General features: G+C 53.9%; 2 protein-coding genes across 9 annotated transcripts; one reads left to right on the top strand and one right to left on the bottom strand.

Annotated features, from left to right (window-relative positions):
• The first annotated feature begins 2,397 nt into the window (after positions 1 to 2,397).
• Positions 2,398 to 9,609, top strand: LOC308186231 (uncharacterized protein). 8 transcript variants are annotated; one of them, XM_080608351.1, is made up of 9 exons: positions 2,398 to 2,632; positions 2,939 to 3,004; positions 3,442 to 3,513; positions 3,813 to 3,884; positions 4,245 to 4,346; positions 5,428 to 5,535; positions 6,167 to 6,268; positions 6,629 to 6,736; positions 7,553 to 8,717. In XM_080608351.1, the coding sequence occupies exons 2-9, from the start codon at positions 2,989 to 2,991 to the stop codon at positions 7,828 to 7,830; spliced, it is 858 nt and encodes a 285-aa protein (XP_080464477.1). In that variant the 5' UTR covers positions 2,398 to 2,632; positions 2,939 to 2,988; the 3' UTR covers positions 7,831 to 8,717. The 8 variants fall into 8 exon arrangements, with proteins under 8 accessions (XP_080464477.1, XP_080464476.1, XP_080464478.1 ...); XM_080608352.1 differs by lacking the exon at positions 2,398 to 2,632 and adding an exon at positions 8,726 to 9,609 and having other exon boundaries at positions 2,690 to 3,004; positions 7,553 to 7,707; XM_080608350.1 differs by lacking the exon at positions 2,398 to 2,632 and having other exon boundaries at positions 2,688 to 3,004.
• Positions 9,610 to 11,776: 2,167 nt separating this feature from the next.
• Positions 11,777 to 13,360, bottom strand: LOC308186221 (olfactory receptor 14C36-like). The gene has a single exon (XM_080608342.1). It carries the CDS (start codon positions 12,902 to 12,904, stop codon positions 11,990 to 11,992), a length of 915 nt encoding a protein of 304 aa, XP_080464468.1. The 5' UTR covers positions 12,905 to 13,360; the 3' UTR covers positions 11,777 to 11,989.
• Between the last annotated feature and the right edge of the window lie 556 nt (positions 13,361 to 13,916).

Below are 13,916 nucleotides of genomic sequence, written 5' to 3'. Positions count from 1 at the left end.
AGTCTGCAGCACTGCGTTTCTGCTTTGCTTTTGTACAACATCAGGGTTTCCCACCGGTAAATTTCATGGCTAAATTTCGTGACTGTGCTTTTGGATGAAACTGCCTCACCCCCCCTACACAATTCCTGAAGAATTAAGGCATAATTGCAACCTCTGAGGAAGGGGCATCGCGTTTATTTTGAAGCAAGGAGAAATTTTATAGGAGGAGGAAATCCTTTGGTGGTTTTCTGCTTTCCTTCTGGACCCCTTCAGAGACTCCCCTGTGAATATTTGAACCCTTAGAGTACCAATGACTTTTAAAATGATTCCCCTTATACTAGTTTGATTTTTAAAGTTGCATTTGGGATCGCTCTATGGCATCCTGTTAACCTGTTCCTTCCCGTGAAGTGCTGCTGGTACCAAGCCTGCGAGCTCAGGAGCTCAGGGAAAGGCGGCACGTTTTAGAAGCACTAGAAGGAAATTTCTTTATTGCGCAACACAGAGGAGCCTTGGGCAGCTCCCAGGGTTAAGAATACTTGTGATTTTCACTGATGATAGCTATTTAGTATAAGCACAGCAGTTTAGTTTGTATTCTAATGCACATAACAGTACTAGGAGAATACCCCATGGATCAAGTATGCTCTTGGGCCTACTTTAGAACAGGAGTGCAGAAGTACTGGGGCTCCCTCGGTATCCTTGGTCTGGAATTTCTTTATGTGCAGCAAATGCCTTCCCTCTCTTCTTCACCTTTCATTCTCCTCTCTGGTCTTGTGCAAAGAACAACATGGGGCTTTTGTTTCTCCCTTATTTAAGTCCTGTTTGGCAGCCTCGTGAATACCATGGAAGAACAGCGTGGTGTCTGCCTGTTCTTGCCTTCTCATGTGTGGGGCTTTTCCTATAGAGTCTCCTGCCATACTATCAAAATGCTAGTTGTATCCATCCGTGTTGGCACTCTGTGGTTTGTTTCTTTCAGTCCTTGCTTTTGGGAGCCACATCAGTCTATACTGCTTTCTCTGCAAGTAGCAGTTTTGTAAAGACATAATTACATTTTGTTCCCTTTGCCGAAATATTGTGCTAAGGCCAGTTGGGCTGTTACATCTATCAAAATGTTGCTGCCTCCCGCTGGGAGGCATACAAAAAGGCAGAAGTAAATCCTTTAAAAGTTTATAGTTATAATTTGGAAAGAAGGAAGATCAGCTGTTAAGACTAGAGATGTAAATCCTAGAAAGGGAAAATGCTAAAAGAGTTTGGAAGAAATCTTCTGACTGGTCTTAAACGCTCCGTTGTACTTCGAGGGAAACTCATCAACTCTTTAAGGACTGAAGCTGAAAGTACAGGTTTTATGTGCTGAAGGGCATAAAATTATTGGAGAGTATCCAGAGGAGGTTGCTGAAGATGGTGAAAGGTCTGGTGGGCAAGAGGTGTGAGGAGCAGCTGAAGTCTCTTGGTTTGTTCAGCCGAGAGAAGAGGCGACTGAGGGGAGGCCTCATGGCGGCCCTCAGCTTCCTGAGGAGGGGAGTGGAGGGGCAGGCGCTGATCTCTTCTCTCTGGGGACGCGAGGGAACAGCACGGAGCTGGGACAGGGCAGGTTCAGGCTGGGCGTTAGGAAAGGGTTCTTCCCTGCGAGGGTGGCTGCCAATACTGATGCCCCCAGTCGTTGCTCTTGTTTGAGAAGTGTCCCATGGTGGTGGTTCTTCCAAATCCAGGTCACAGAAGAAGCAGAGAAACAGCCTGCATGTTTTCCGTGCAGCAATGTCTTGGCAGGCACTTTGAGAAAGCCAGCAGACACAGGCTGAGAGAGAGAGGAGAGAGGAGGCTTGTGAGAAAGCTGCATTTGCTCAGCATTTTCTGGCTGATGTTGTGGCCTCAGTCTGCAGCGCTCTTGCTGAGAGCGGCTCTTCCTGTGACTCAGCTGAGAGCTTTGTAATTTCTTTCCTTCTTTTTCCGTGTGCTAGCACCCAAAGTACGAAGATGATGGCAATGCTGAACACAGAGGGCTCCTGGTTTTGAGAGCCCTTCTGCCCCTTTCTTAAGCATTTCCTGAGTAAGGGAGAAATGAGTGGACAGGAGAAACTGGACGCTCCTGTTGTCTCACTCCCAAGCCCTCGTGCAGGTCGAGGGGGCTCTGGCCCATCTCCGTGATGGTGGGGAACTGCATACTCAGTTCCAGTGCTCGAGTTAGGGCTAACAGTTCTGCTCGCTGTGCTGATGTTCCAGGTGGTAAAGGTTTTGCTTCAATTACTGTCTTCAGGGTTGTTACTGCATACCCTGCATATCGTGCTCCATTCTTCACAAAACTACTACCATCAGTAAAAAGTTCCCAGTCATACCTTTCAAGGGGTACACCCTTCAAATCTTCAATCAAATCCATTCAAATCAAAATTCAAAGTGGCGCTGGGGCCGAGAAGCCTGGGTCTGAGCCCCTGTGGGGCTGAGGCCGCTGGCCCCTCTTGGGAAATTTCCACCTGCATCTTTGTCCCGTGACATTGCCTCAGCCCCCTCAGTCACTGCAGGGTGCTGGGGAAGAGGGAGAGCACAGCATGCCATGGCAACGTCTCTCATCTCTGCTTGATTTTAGATGATGACGGTGTTGCTTCTCCATATCCAGCTTCTCAGCTGGATCATGGTTTGGAGCCTCAGGAGGATCCCCGAGGTACGTTGCGAGTGTGCTTCCTTGAAGGAAGATGGTTAATGGGCTGTAATAGTTTATTCAGGGTCTTCCAAGTGGGTTTGTGTTTTGAGGGGGCTTGCACAAATGAGCCCTGAATATTTCTTCACTTGGAGAGATGCCACCCCTGCCCCTCTCCACAGAGAGGGAAGAACCCAGGCTTTTCTTCCTGTTTGGGCCATGTCATTACCTGACCCCCAGCCAGTGCCTCCCGGTCACTGAGGAAGAGGCAGGCCCCAAGAGGCAATGGAAGCTCCCCTTACCTGTGTCTGATCCCACTTGTGCCCACAGGCAGTACTGGTCAAGTGCCTCCATGGAATCCTGCTCCTGAGCCTGCCAGTATGGGTCCCACAGGTGGTAAGTTGTCCGTGTTCATTTCCTTGCTGTTTGTTAACGGTTTGTTGAGCTAGCTCAGCAAGGGTTCAGCTGCTCACTGGCCAGGGGGCTTCTCCATGACAAACATGGATGATCATTTTTCCCGGGGTCTGCACGCTCCCCCTGCAGTGGGGTCTTCCTTTGTGTCCAGCAGAGATCTTCCCGTAAGAAACACCTGAGGGGCCACATCTTTGGCGGCGTGGTCCCTGCGGGGTGTTGCGCACAGCCTGGAGAGAGGATTTGGGAAGAGGCCAAGAGGGAGCCTCCAGCTCAGCAGGCCCCTTTGCGGCTTTGGAAATCCTGGCTCGTGTCTGGGTCCCACATCCTTGCCTGAGCCCCCTCCAGTCGCTGCAGGTCACTAAGGAAGAGGTAGATCACACCATGCACGGGGAATGTTTCTCTTCTGTGCTTGATTGCAGCAGTTCTCGTAGGCTCTGGCTACTCGACACCTCAGCCTGATGTGGACCACGAGCCTCAGGTTAATCTGCCAGGTAAGTCAGCGGAAGGCAGGAGCATCTAGGTGCCGCAGAGCCAGCAGGCACCTTGCGCTTGAGTTGAGACCTGGGGTGGGCACGGGGAGGGCCCTTCTCCGGGCAGCTCCACGCACGCTTAGTTTGTACCAGCACGGTGCCACTGCAGGCACCCAGCAACTGTTTGCAAGATGCTCTGGAGTGGCAGGGAGAGACGAGTGCCGTGGAGCAGTCCCCTCTTTGAACCGCATTCTCTGTCACTCTGGTCAGAAGGAGTATGTTGGCGTAGTTCACAGGAGGGACTCCACTTGTGTTTACAGATGGGACCGAAGGCGAAGGTGATCCAGGCTCCCAGATGGGTTCCAGGACTGAAGCTCTGGGAGATGGCCTGGGTAAGTTGTGGCTTTTGACTTCCTTTGAGAGCTGCCAGCTCAAGCCCAAACGTCAGCCAGGCATCTCTGCAGGTGGGAGGGTATAGACCGGCACGTGTGTGTGTGCCCTGTCAAGGCACGAGCCCTGGTATGCTCTCCTACTGAGCTATTGATGTAGATGGCGCTGGGACAGAAACTTCTCACGGGTCTTTGGTTGCAGAAGTGTCCCCAGGGAGGGCTTTGCCAGATCCTCGGCTGCTTCCGGCGCTGGAGCCCAGCTGGTATCCCAGGGGTGGGTAGTCATTTCACTGACTTCACAAACTAAGCCCTGGTTCTCCAAATTGCACTGGTGCCAAAGTTAACTTCCTACTTTCTGTTCAGGTCCTCTAAGAGCAAAGGACAATGCTGAAATAAGAAAATCTTCCCCAACATCCTCTGACATCGTAGAGGATATCATAAAGGAGTTAGAGGAGGCAGCACCTGGTGGGTATATTTCACTCTGTCCGCCATAAGACTTGGGAAGCTGAGGTTCTAAATCCATGTGTGGACACACCGTAACCTGCACAGCAGGAAGGGATGGATCAGAGCGGAGACACTCAATTTCACACCTGGCAGGCACTGGTGAGCCTCAGAGAAGGCCGAGAGCCTCTGCTGCCGCTTGTGGGTCACGCCGTGTCCCGGGGGCAGCTGCTAGCCCAGCATTACCATTACTGGTCCGAGCTGTTCCATGCAAACATTGGTATCCAGCCAGCAGCAAAGGGCTTCTGCTGGACTTGTGTTCAGCTCCCGCACAGCGCTGCTTGCAGCTGGGCGAGTTCAAGGCAGGAGGCACATCCCAAGCAGTGCTTGCTGTCCCCTGAGCAGGGAGACACATGTCACCAGAGGGAAGAGCACCCTTGGGCAGAGGAGGGAAAGCGCAGGCAGATTTGGGGCAGCGGCTGGGATCGAAGCAGCCCAGCCCAGCCCTCTTGTTCTCCTTGATGTCTGAGGATTCTCGGTGACAGCCTGCAGGCAGGGGCGAGTTCAAGCTGCACACCCAGCTTGATGCCCGACCCCTAACTTGTAGGAGCTGAAAGGAAAGGCACTTACCTCAGTCTCAGCTGATTTAGCTGTCCACTTCTAGTTGGGTTTCAAATGACTTGGCCAAATGTCTAGGGATGGAGTCAGCATAATGGGATGGACATGCTTCTCAGAAGGGCTGTTCCTGCCTCTGAACTGGATGCAGCTTTTATATGTCCTCTTTGAAGGCACGAATTGAGCAACATCTTGCAGTGTACCAAAAATGCACTATGTGCGATGTGAACAAGAAGATCTCCTGCAAACTCCTGGTCTCGCAGCAGGCCAGATTTTGCTGTCTGTGCTGGTAGACTGCCAGGAGTTGAACACTTAGATTTTTCTTTGTGAATGACATGTTGTTCGGAGTAGTGAGTACCTCCCCCAGAAGCCCAGGCCGTAGCTTCTAAACTTTAGGGATGTCTTTTGAGAAGCACTACCTTCCAAAGATACCGTCCTCGAAAGGAGGAGCAGTTCCTTAGGGTCACACTGTCCTGCTTTCTTTCTAAAGGGCTGGTTAGAGAGACTGTGCCGAAGAAGGTGCTTTGGCAAGGAAGCAGTCGCATGCTGCCGCTCCCTGGCAAAAGAACAGAGGCAATGAAGTCAACTGCCCCACCCGGTAAAGGCTGTTTCTTGGTCATCCGCTGTCACCAACCAGAACCAGCATGCGTGTGCAGGTTCTTGCCCTGGTACCCGCTCTTGCAGCTCATGTCAGCAGCCAAACCCAAGAGTGTCAGTAGGCAGCAAGTGTTGCAGAGGAAGGCAGGAGTGGCTCCCTGAGGATGGCTGTCTTCCCCGGGCTGTGACAGCATGTGAGAGCAGTGCAGCGGAGAGACGCTCACAAAGCTCTGTGGCTGTGGCTAGAGAGGGGTCACCTCCCAGCACACCCAGTTCCCAGGGATTTTGGAACTTTGCTCTTGGGGGAACGAGGCCATGAGAAGCCCATTGAGCAGACGATGGGAAACGGGACCCCTCCTGTGAGCTGAGGCCCAGAGTGATGCCCTGACCCAGTGCAAACGGGGCACTGCCATAGAGCTACTGATGTAGGTGTCGATGTGACAGAAACTTCTCACGGGTCTTTGGTTGCAGAAGTGTCCCCAGGGAGGGCTTTGCCAGATCCTCGGCTGCTTCCTGCACTGGAGCCCAGCTGGTATCCCAGGGGTGGGTAGTCATTTCACTGACTTCACAAACTAAGCCCTGGTTCTCCAAATTGCACTGGTGCCAAAGTTAACTTCCTACTTTCTGTTCAGGTCCTCTAAGAGCAAAGGATAAAGCTAAAAGAATAAAACCTTCCCTGAGGTCCTCTCACATCATAGACGAAACCAGAAAGGACTTAGAGAAGGCAGCACCTGGTGGGTATATTTCACTCTGTCCGCCATAAGACTTGGGAGGCTGAGGTTCTAAATCCATGTGTGGACGCACCGTAACCTGCGCAGCAGGAAGGGATGGATCAGAGCGGAGACACTCAATTTCACACCTGGCAGGCACTGGTGAGCGCCAGAGAAGGCCGAGAGCCTCTGCTGCCGCTTGTGGGTCACGCCGTGTCCCAGGGGCAGCTGCTAGCCCAGCACTACCATAAGTGGTCCGAGCTGTTCCGTGCAAACATTGGTATCCAGCCAGCAGCAACTGGTGTGTGCTTGCAACTGTGCCCAGAATATGGTTCAAGGAGGAGCAGTTCCTTGTAGTCACACTGTCCTGCTTTCTTTCTAAAGGGCTGGTTAGAGAGACTGTGCCGAAGGAGGTGCTTTGGCGAGGAAGCGGTCGCAAGCTGCCACTCTCTGACAAACGAACAGGGGCAACACAGGCAACTGCCCCACCCGGTAAAGGCTGTTTCTTGGTCATCCACTGTCACCAACCAGAACCAGCATGCGTGTGCAGGTTCTTGCCCTGGTACCCGCTCTTGCACCTCATGTCAGCAGCCAAACCCAAGAGTGTCAGTAGGCAGCAAGTGTTGCAGAGGAGGGCAGGAGTGGCTCCCTGAGGATGGCTGTCTTCCCCGGGCTGTGACAGCATGTGAGAGCAGTGCAGCGGAGAGACGCTCACAAAGCTCTGTGGCTGTGGTTAGAGAGGGGTCACCTCCCAGCGCACCCAGTTCCCAGGGATTTTGGAACTTTGCTCTTGGGGGAACGAGGCCATGAGAAGCCCATTGAGCAGACAATGGGAAACGGGACCCCTCCTGTGAGCTGAGGCCCAGAGTGGTGCCCTGACTCAGTGCAGATGGGGCACTGCCTCACTGGCACTCCTGGGCTCCCGAATTTTGTTCAGTTTTGTCCCTAAGGCTCCGAGTGTGCCTCGAGCAGCGAAGGTGGGCAAGCACCTAAGACCTTTTAGAACTCCAAAGAGCTGGGGGAGCAAACCTGAGACACTGGGCCCTCAGCATTATGGCAGGGAAAACAAAGGATGGAGGGAAAACAAAGCTGAGAGGCAAAAGGGAGGCTCCAGAGTGCCTTGAGTTGCAGTGCCTTTGGCAGATTCCCCAGCTTCTGCTGAACCTCAGGAAGCATTGCGGCCTGAGGATTTTCACTTGCTCAAAGATGCTAACCAAATGAAACAGAACACTTCCTGGCAATGCCAGACCTCCTGTGAGATTACCAGTAGTGCGCAGGACACAGCAATGTCCACAATTGTTCTTGCAGGCGTGGATGGGGAGAACAATGCAAACACCGCAAAGCCCCAGAATTTCCGAAGTTACTGCATAGAAGGCGCTGTGGCATTCTTGGTTCTCGTCCTGCTTGTGACAGTTGCGTGCTGCGTGCTGTGTGCTTATGGGGCGTTGGAGGCAGAAAAACCAGTGAGTTGTTGTTCCCCCGCTCCCTCTCCTCCTCTCCCCCTCCCAAATTCGTTACCGTATCTTTGTCAACATTATTATATGGCTGCTGCCAGCCAGGAAGCAGTTGTCGTTAGCGTATTGTGAAGTGAGCAGTTAGTTTTTGACCAGACTCTTCTGAAATTTCTGCTGTCCAGTGCTTTAGGTGGCCTCTAATTCCTGGGCATTCTGTTCTGGGGCCCATTTTTCTGTTGCTGGTCTTAGCGAAGCTTGGCCCTTCCGCAGCAAGAGCAGAGCCAGGGACAGCCGTAGGCAAAGCAAGGTCAGGAAGAGAAATGCAGGAGCTGAGAGAGGGTGCCATCGGAGAGAGAAGCGCAGCAGTGCCAGTTCCCCCCCAGCACAAGGCACCCTGTTCTGGGATGCCCTGAATTGCAGGTGTCCGCCTCAGCCAAGGTGTGCCAGCTACTGGGAGCATGGGGATGAGCCCTGCCAGCTGCGGGCATTGCCTTGGAGAGGGGCAGTCAGTGTGTCACAGCCGCACCTGAGCGCTGCCAGCGTGCGTGTCTTCAGCACACACAGAGCTTGTGTGTTTAATTACACATCCCAAAGAGCGGATGGGCAGCACCTCACCGAACAGGGAGCCGAGGCCGTCACCTTGTTGGGCCAGGGCCAGGGCTGGGCAGGGAGCTGAGTACTGGTCCTTGCAAGGCGCTCTGAAAAAGGGCAGTCGGTGGCTGTGGTGACCGGGCCCTGCAGAGCCCGGCTGTGGACCCCTGTCTCTGCGGGGGCCAGGTCTTCTTGCTGGGACAGCATGTGCAGAGCAGGCAGGTCAGGATGGCTGGCGAGGCGCTGGGGAGGAGACAAGCTGGGGCAGGATGTGGAGGGGAGCAGAGTCCCAGCCGAGGGCACAGGGCACCCTGTTTTCTGCACAGAGCACTGTGTGCCCACAGCTCACGCACAGCCGGGTGCCTGCACCCTGCAGCCTCGCACCCGCCTGGCACCGCAGCCGCAGCACGGCCTCAGCAAGTTCCTGTCTCCGCAGGCGCCTCGCCGCAGCCCAGGCAGCCCAGACTGACACCCGCAGCCGCTCCGTGAGCCCGTACAGGCAGCCTGACCACCGTCGTACGCCTGAGAGCCAGGCCCGACGCCAGCGGCCACCATCAGTGCCTGGAAGACCGGCCCGCCTGCCACCAGCCCGGCCTCCACGGCCCCCACGCACGGCAGCAGACCAATGGAAGGCACGCGACCGGCCCAGTATCCCCCAGTCCTCGTGGGCACAGACATCACCTCCACAGCCCCCTCCACCCTCTTCCAAGGGCTGGGGCAGCCCCCCCCGGGATGCAGCCTTGGCCATACCTTCAATAAATATTGAATAATACAGCACAGCAGTCCAGGTCTTATGTACAGCAACACCCAGGAACCCACAGCAGGACTTTGTGACTGATCGAGAAGTAACCCTGAGGGTCCTCGGTGCTGGGGGTCAGCCAGACTGTGCCCACCATGCAGGGAAAGCAGGGGAAGGGAGCTGGGGAGCAGCACAGCAGGAGCAGACAGAAGGGCTGTGAGCGCGGCAGCGACCCTGCACAGCGCTCACCCGAAAACCCCCTGCTCAAACTGGCAGTGCCGCAGCCACACACAAGCCCGGGCCCTTCCTGATCCTGGGCCGAGGCCAGGCTCCCCACAGCCAGCCCTCCTCAGGTCCTGACCCTGCACGGATGGCCGATTTTGGCCAGGGCACCCCATGCCAACGCTCCTACGGCTCAGCTCTCCTCAAGGAGTACAAGAAAAAATTCCTAACTCTTTGGAGTCAGGGCTGGGATTGCCACACGCTGGCACAAGCAACTGGGGCCAGAAGCCGAAGGAGAGAAGGCTCTCAGTTAACAGTTAATGGGTGCATGTTTAATGGTTGGACCTGATGATCTCAGAGATCTTTTCCAACCTAAGTGATTCCATGATTCTATCATGCTCTGAAAGCTTTTGCTTTGAGGTGAACAAGTGCAAGGGCGGTCTTCTCAGAGATGCCCATTTGGGTATCATTTCAGCTCCTTCCAGGTGTTTGCTGTGAATAGGCCATAGCTCAGAATGCAAAAATGAAACAGGAAATTGCAAAGTTGAAAAGAGGTGAAAAATGAAGGTAAGGGCCCTTCTACAATTTCTGCTGCAGCAATTAAATCTCTGTACCTAAGCCTGGCAGCGAGGCTGCTGCACCAGTCCCAGGCCTGAATATCGATCCTCTGGTGATGCCAACCACCCCACCTCATACCCTGTGTGCTGCATGGTTGCTGCAGAGGGTCTGGGACCTGGGCAGGAGCCCCAAGAGGACACAAGCGTCCATGGTGATGCTCAGAGGATCTGTGAATGTGAGCGTGTGAATCTAGAGAGTGTGTGCGTGTGTTCTTTCAGCTCTGGTGACGTTTATGGTGGTGGGACATCTCCATCCCCAAGGGCGGGGCAGCCATTCCACCTCTGGGCTCTCAGTGTCCAGATCAGCTTTGCGTTTTTTTTTTATTTTTTTTTTCTGGGCAGGGAGGAGGGCCTGCAGCCTTGCAAGACCAACAGCGTTGGGTTTTGGTCTTCAGCTGAAGTCCCAGTTCCCTTAGCCCAACTAGTTAAGTGGTAAGCAAAAGAGCAGCAAGGACTCAAAGGGTTCCATGGAGTAATATGACGATACCAAAGAAAGCCAGGACAGGGAGAGACAATCAAGCATTGGGAATTTCTGTTATTTCTTGGGTTGTGGAGTAATGAATTCATGACCTCATCCCCATGGCCTTAATGGCAGAAGTTCTGATGGCTTGGAAAGGAGACCAGGGTTTGCTCCAGGGATGGTGTTTGGACTGCAGGGAATGACAGGGAGGTGCCTCAATCCCCCTTATCCCAGCATTTCTGGGAGCTGCTCCTTCCCACTCCCTGGAGCTGCCCCTGCTGGGAGCTGTGTCTCTGTGCCCACGTCTTCTCCCTGTCTGTGCTCCCAGACCCCATCCCACCCGCTGTGTGCTCAGCTCTGCCCTGCAGACTCCCCTAGCAGCAGGGCATGGTCCAGGAGCACTGCTGTTTATGCAGGGGTTATGCAGCAGGTGAGAGCAACCCTGCTAAACCTGGAAAGTTGCTATAGGTTCTCTAAGGCTCGGGTGTTTTCTTCGGATACTTCCAGATTTTTTCACCTCTCAGTGGAAGAGGTCTGGAGATTCAGCACCGTGTTCAGAACTGAGAGTTCCCATCTCAAAATTCTCACCTCACCAGCCAGCAGTAGAAAACAAAAAGCACACTCTCCTCCCCTTTCAGGTACACAGTGCCTCAATCTTCTTCAAAAATCCACTCATAAATGTTCTGAGGGCGGTGATGTGGAGCTGTGAGGAGCCTGTGCCATGCAGCAGCCTCTGGACAGCAGAAGGACCTTGCAGTGACCCTACGCTGGCTGTGCTCGTCAGGCTGGGAAGCTGACCTAGCCAGGTGGGTATCACTACTGCTCACAGAGCCCACCAGGGCTCTATGGAGGTGAAAAGTGCTTGGAGGGACTTCGGAGCATTTCCAAGGGCATTAGATATTCCAGGCGTGCCTCTAGATCCAGGCAGTGATACACCAGTGAGAGTGATGTGAATCCCTCTCCAGCCTCCCCTCCCTCTGCTGGGTCCCCACTGCCTCCCCAGTGACCACAGAGTCCCTGTTTGCCTGTGGATACCTGGAACGAGTGATTTTCATAGAAGTGAGCACACCTGGAGTGATCTCTCACTTTGTGGAGAGCCATTCACTGCCCACCTGAGGCACACGTGTCCCCTGCAGATTCCCTCTTTTCCCATATTGTCCTCCTGATGGATGGGTGTCTTCCATGCCATTTGGGGAAACCCTGGATATGTCCCCCAGTGGCACTCACCATCTCCACTGCCACTAGTCACCGTCACATAAATCCTAAATCCAAACCTGTCACTAGCAGGTCATGACGAGACAATGAGTTTTGTGCTCCCAAATACATGGATAAAAAGGACCTTTTGGGGTCCTATTAGTTTTGGCACCAGCTTTGGAAGAAGAGCCCAGCCCAGTGCCTATGAGAGAGCCCAGTTTACTACAGAGATGGTGCAAAAAGTCAGGTCTGAGCCCATGTTAGACAGACTTTTCCACAGCCTCCAGGTGCAAAAGAGCAGGTCCATTCCTCAGATGTAGTGAGACAAATCCAATCATTTGTGTGGGAGAATGATAAGGAGAAATAACAACAGTAATGCAGTGAATAAACAAAGCTCTGGCCCAGTATGGCGTTTGCAGGGAACAATTTCTGGAGACAGATGGGAAGCTTTAGCTCTTAAAAAAATGTCTATGGCGTCACTTTCCTAATGGCATCCTTGATCTCCTGGTTCCTCATGCTGTAGATGAGGGGGTTCAGTGCTGGAGGCACCACCGAGTACAGAAATGACACCACCAGATCCAGGGATGGGGAGGAGATGGAGGGGGGCTTCAGGTTTGCAAACACAACACTACTGATAAATAGGGAGACCACAGCCAGATGAGGGAGGCACGTGGAAAAGGCTTTGTGCCGGCCCTGCTGAGAGGGGATCCTCAGCACAGCCCTGAAGATCTGCACATAGGACAGCACAATGAAAACAAAACATGCCAAAGCAAAAGAGGCACTAACCACAACAAGCCTGACTTCTCTGAGGTAGGAGTCCAACCAGGAGAGCTTGAGGATCTGGGGGATTTCGCAGAAAAATTGGTCCACAGCATTGCCATGGCAGAGAGGAAGAGAAAATGTACTGGAAGTGTGCAGGAGAGCATTGAGAACCCCACTGCCCCAGGCAGCTGCTGCCATGGTGGCACAGGCTCTGCTGCCCAGGAGGGTCCCGTAGTGCAGGGGCTGGCAGATGGCCACGTAGCGGTCGTAGGCCATGATGGTGAGAAGGGAACATTCCTCTCCAGTGAAGAAGAGAAAGAGAAAGAGCTGCGCAACACATCCCCAGTAGGAAATGGCCCTGGTGTCTCTCAGGGAGTTGACCATGGATTTGGGGAGAATGGTGGAGATGAAGCCCAGGTCAAGGAGGGTGAGGTTGAGGAGGAAGAAGTACATGGGGGTGTGGAGGCGGTGGTCGCAGGCTACAGTGGTGAGGATGAGGCCGTTGCCCAGGAGGGCAGCCAGGTAGATGCCCAGGAAGAGCCCGAAGTGCAGGAGCTGCAGCTCCCGCATGTCTGCGAATGCCAGCAGGAGGAACTTGGTGATGGAGCTGCTGTTGGACATCTGCTGTCTCTGGGCCCAGGGCTCTTTCCAAGGAGGAAAAGACAGGGACAAGTTAGGACAGAAATCTCTGCTCACACCAAGCCATTTCTCTTTGACTCTCCCCTCGCACAGTTTTTTCTTCTTGGTAGGACCTTCTTGCAATTCCCTGGTTTGTGCTGGCCGAATGTGCCATGAGGAGCAGGGTCTCTGCCCGATGGCTCCCAAGGGGGCGGTTATGCTCTAACTCCGAGGGCACGTGGGAGCATGGGGGATGCAGGGGCCACAACTGATATTTAGTCTCTCCAGGAAAATCACACTGACCACAGGAGGGTTTGCCATCAATTGCCCACCCGAATCCAAGGAAACTCGGTTTCAGAGAGGATTTTTAGACAGACTGTATTTTATAAGGCCTTCCCTGTCCCCCTACATCTCACATGGGGTGTCTTCTCTGGAATCAGAAATCCTCAACACTTCTGCTTCTCCCAGGTTGAACAGCCACAAGTACTGAGAGGCAAAAGCATTCGTGGTGCAGAGCGAGGCGAGCTGGTCTGTCCTTCGGTATGCCTCCCAGCTTCCCTCTGCTTGCTCCTCTTTGAGAAGAAGGGGGAACACACGCCTCTGTTACCCTGAGAGGAAAGCAGACGCTGCTGAGAGCTCTGATGGGATGAACTGCAGATCGTTGCCAGGACTGGCCAAGTCCCAGACGTCTGGGACACCTCATTGCCGTGGCCACATCTGCATGGGCAGTGCCCAACCTACCACCGCAACTCCCCACCCCAGCCCTGAGAGCACAAACAAGAGCAGCACAGGCAGCGGGAGGGAAAAGAGGAGACAAAGCGATGGGCTGGCCGAGAGAGGGGAGCAGGGAGGCTGCAGGCACTCAGGAAAGCCTCCCCCTTTGCCAGCTGCGCACACCTCCCAGCTGGTGGCATTGCAGGGCAGCCCCTCTCTGTCCCTTTGCTCTGCCGAAGGAAACGGGCACGTGTCAGGAGAGAGGCACCTCTGCTGTGCTGGAGCTGGGGCTTCTCCTGAC

The sequence above is a fragment of the Anser brachyrhynchus genome (genome assembly GCF_964034855.1).
Source record: "Anser brachyrhynchus genome assembly, contig: SCAFFOLD_173, whole genome shotgun sequence".
Taxonomy (NCBI): domain Eukaryota; kingdom Metazoa; phylum Chordata; class Aves; order Anseriformes; family Anatidae; genus Anser; species Anser brachyrhynchus.
The sequence above is the reverse complement of the archived record's forward strand: the minus strand, read 5'-3'. Positions and strand labels throughout refer to the sequence as shown.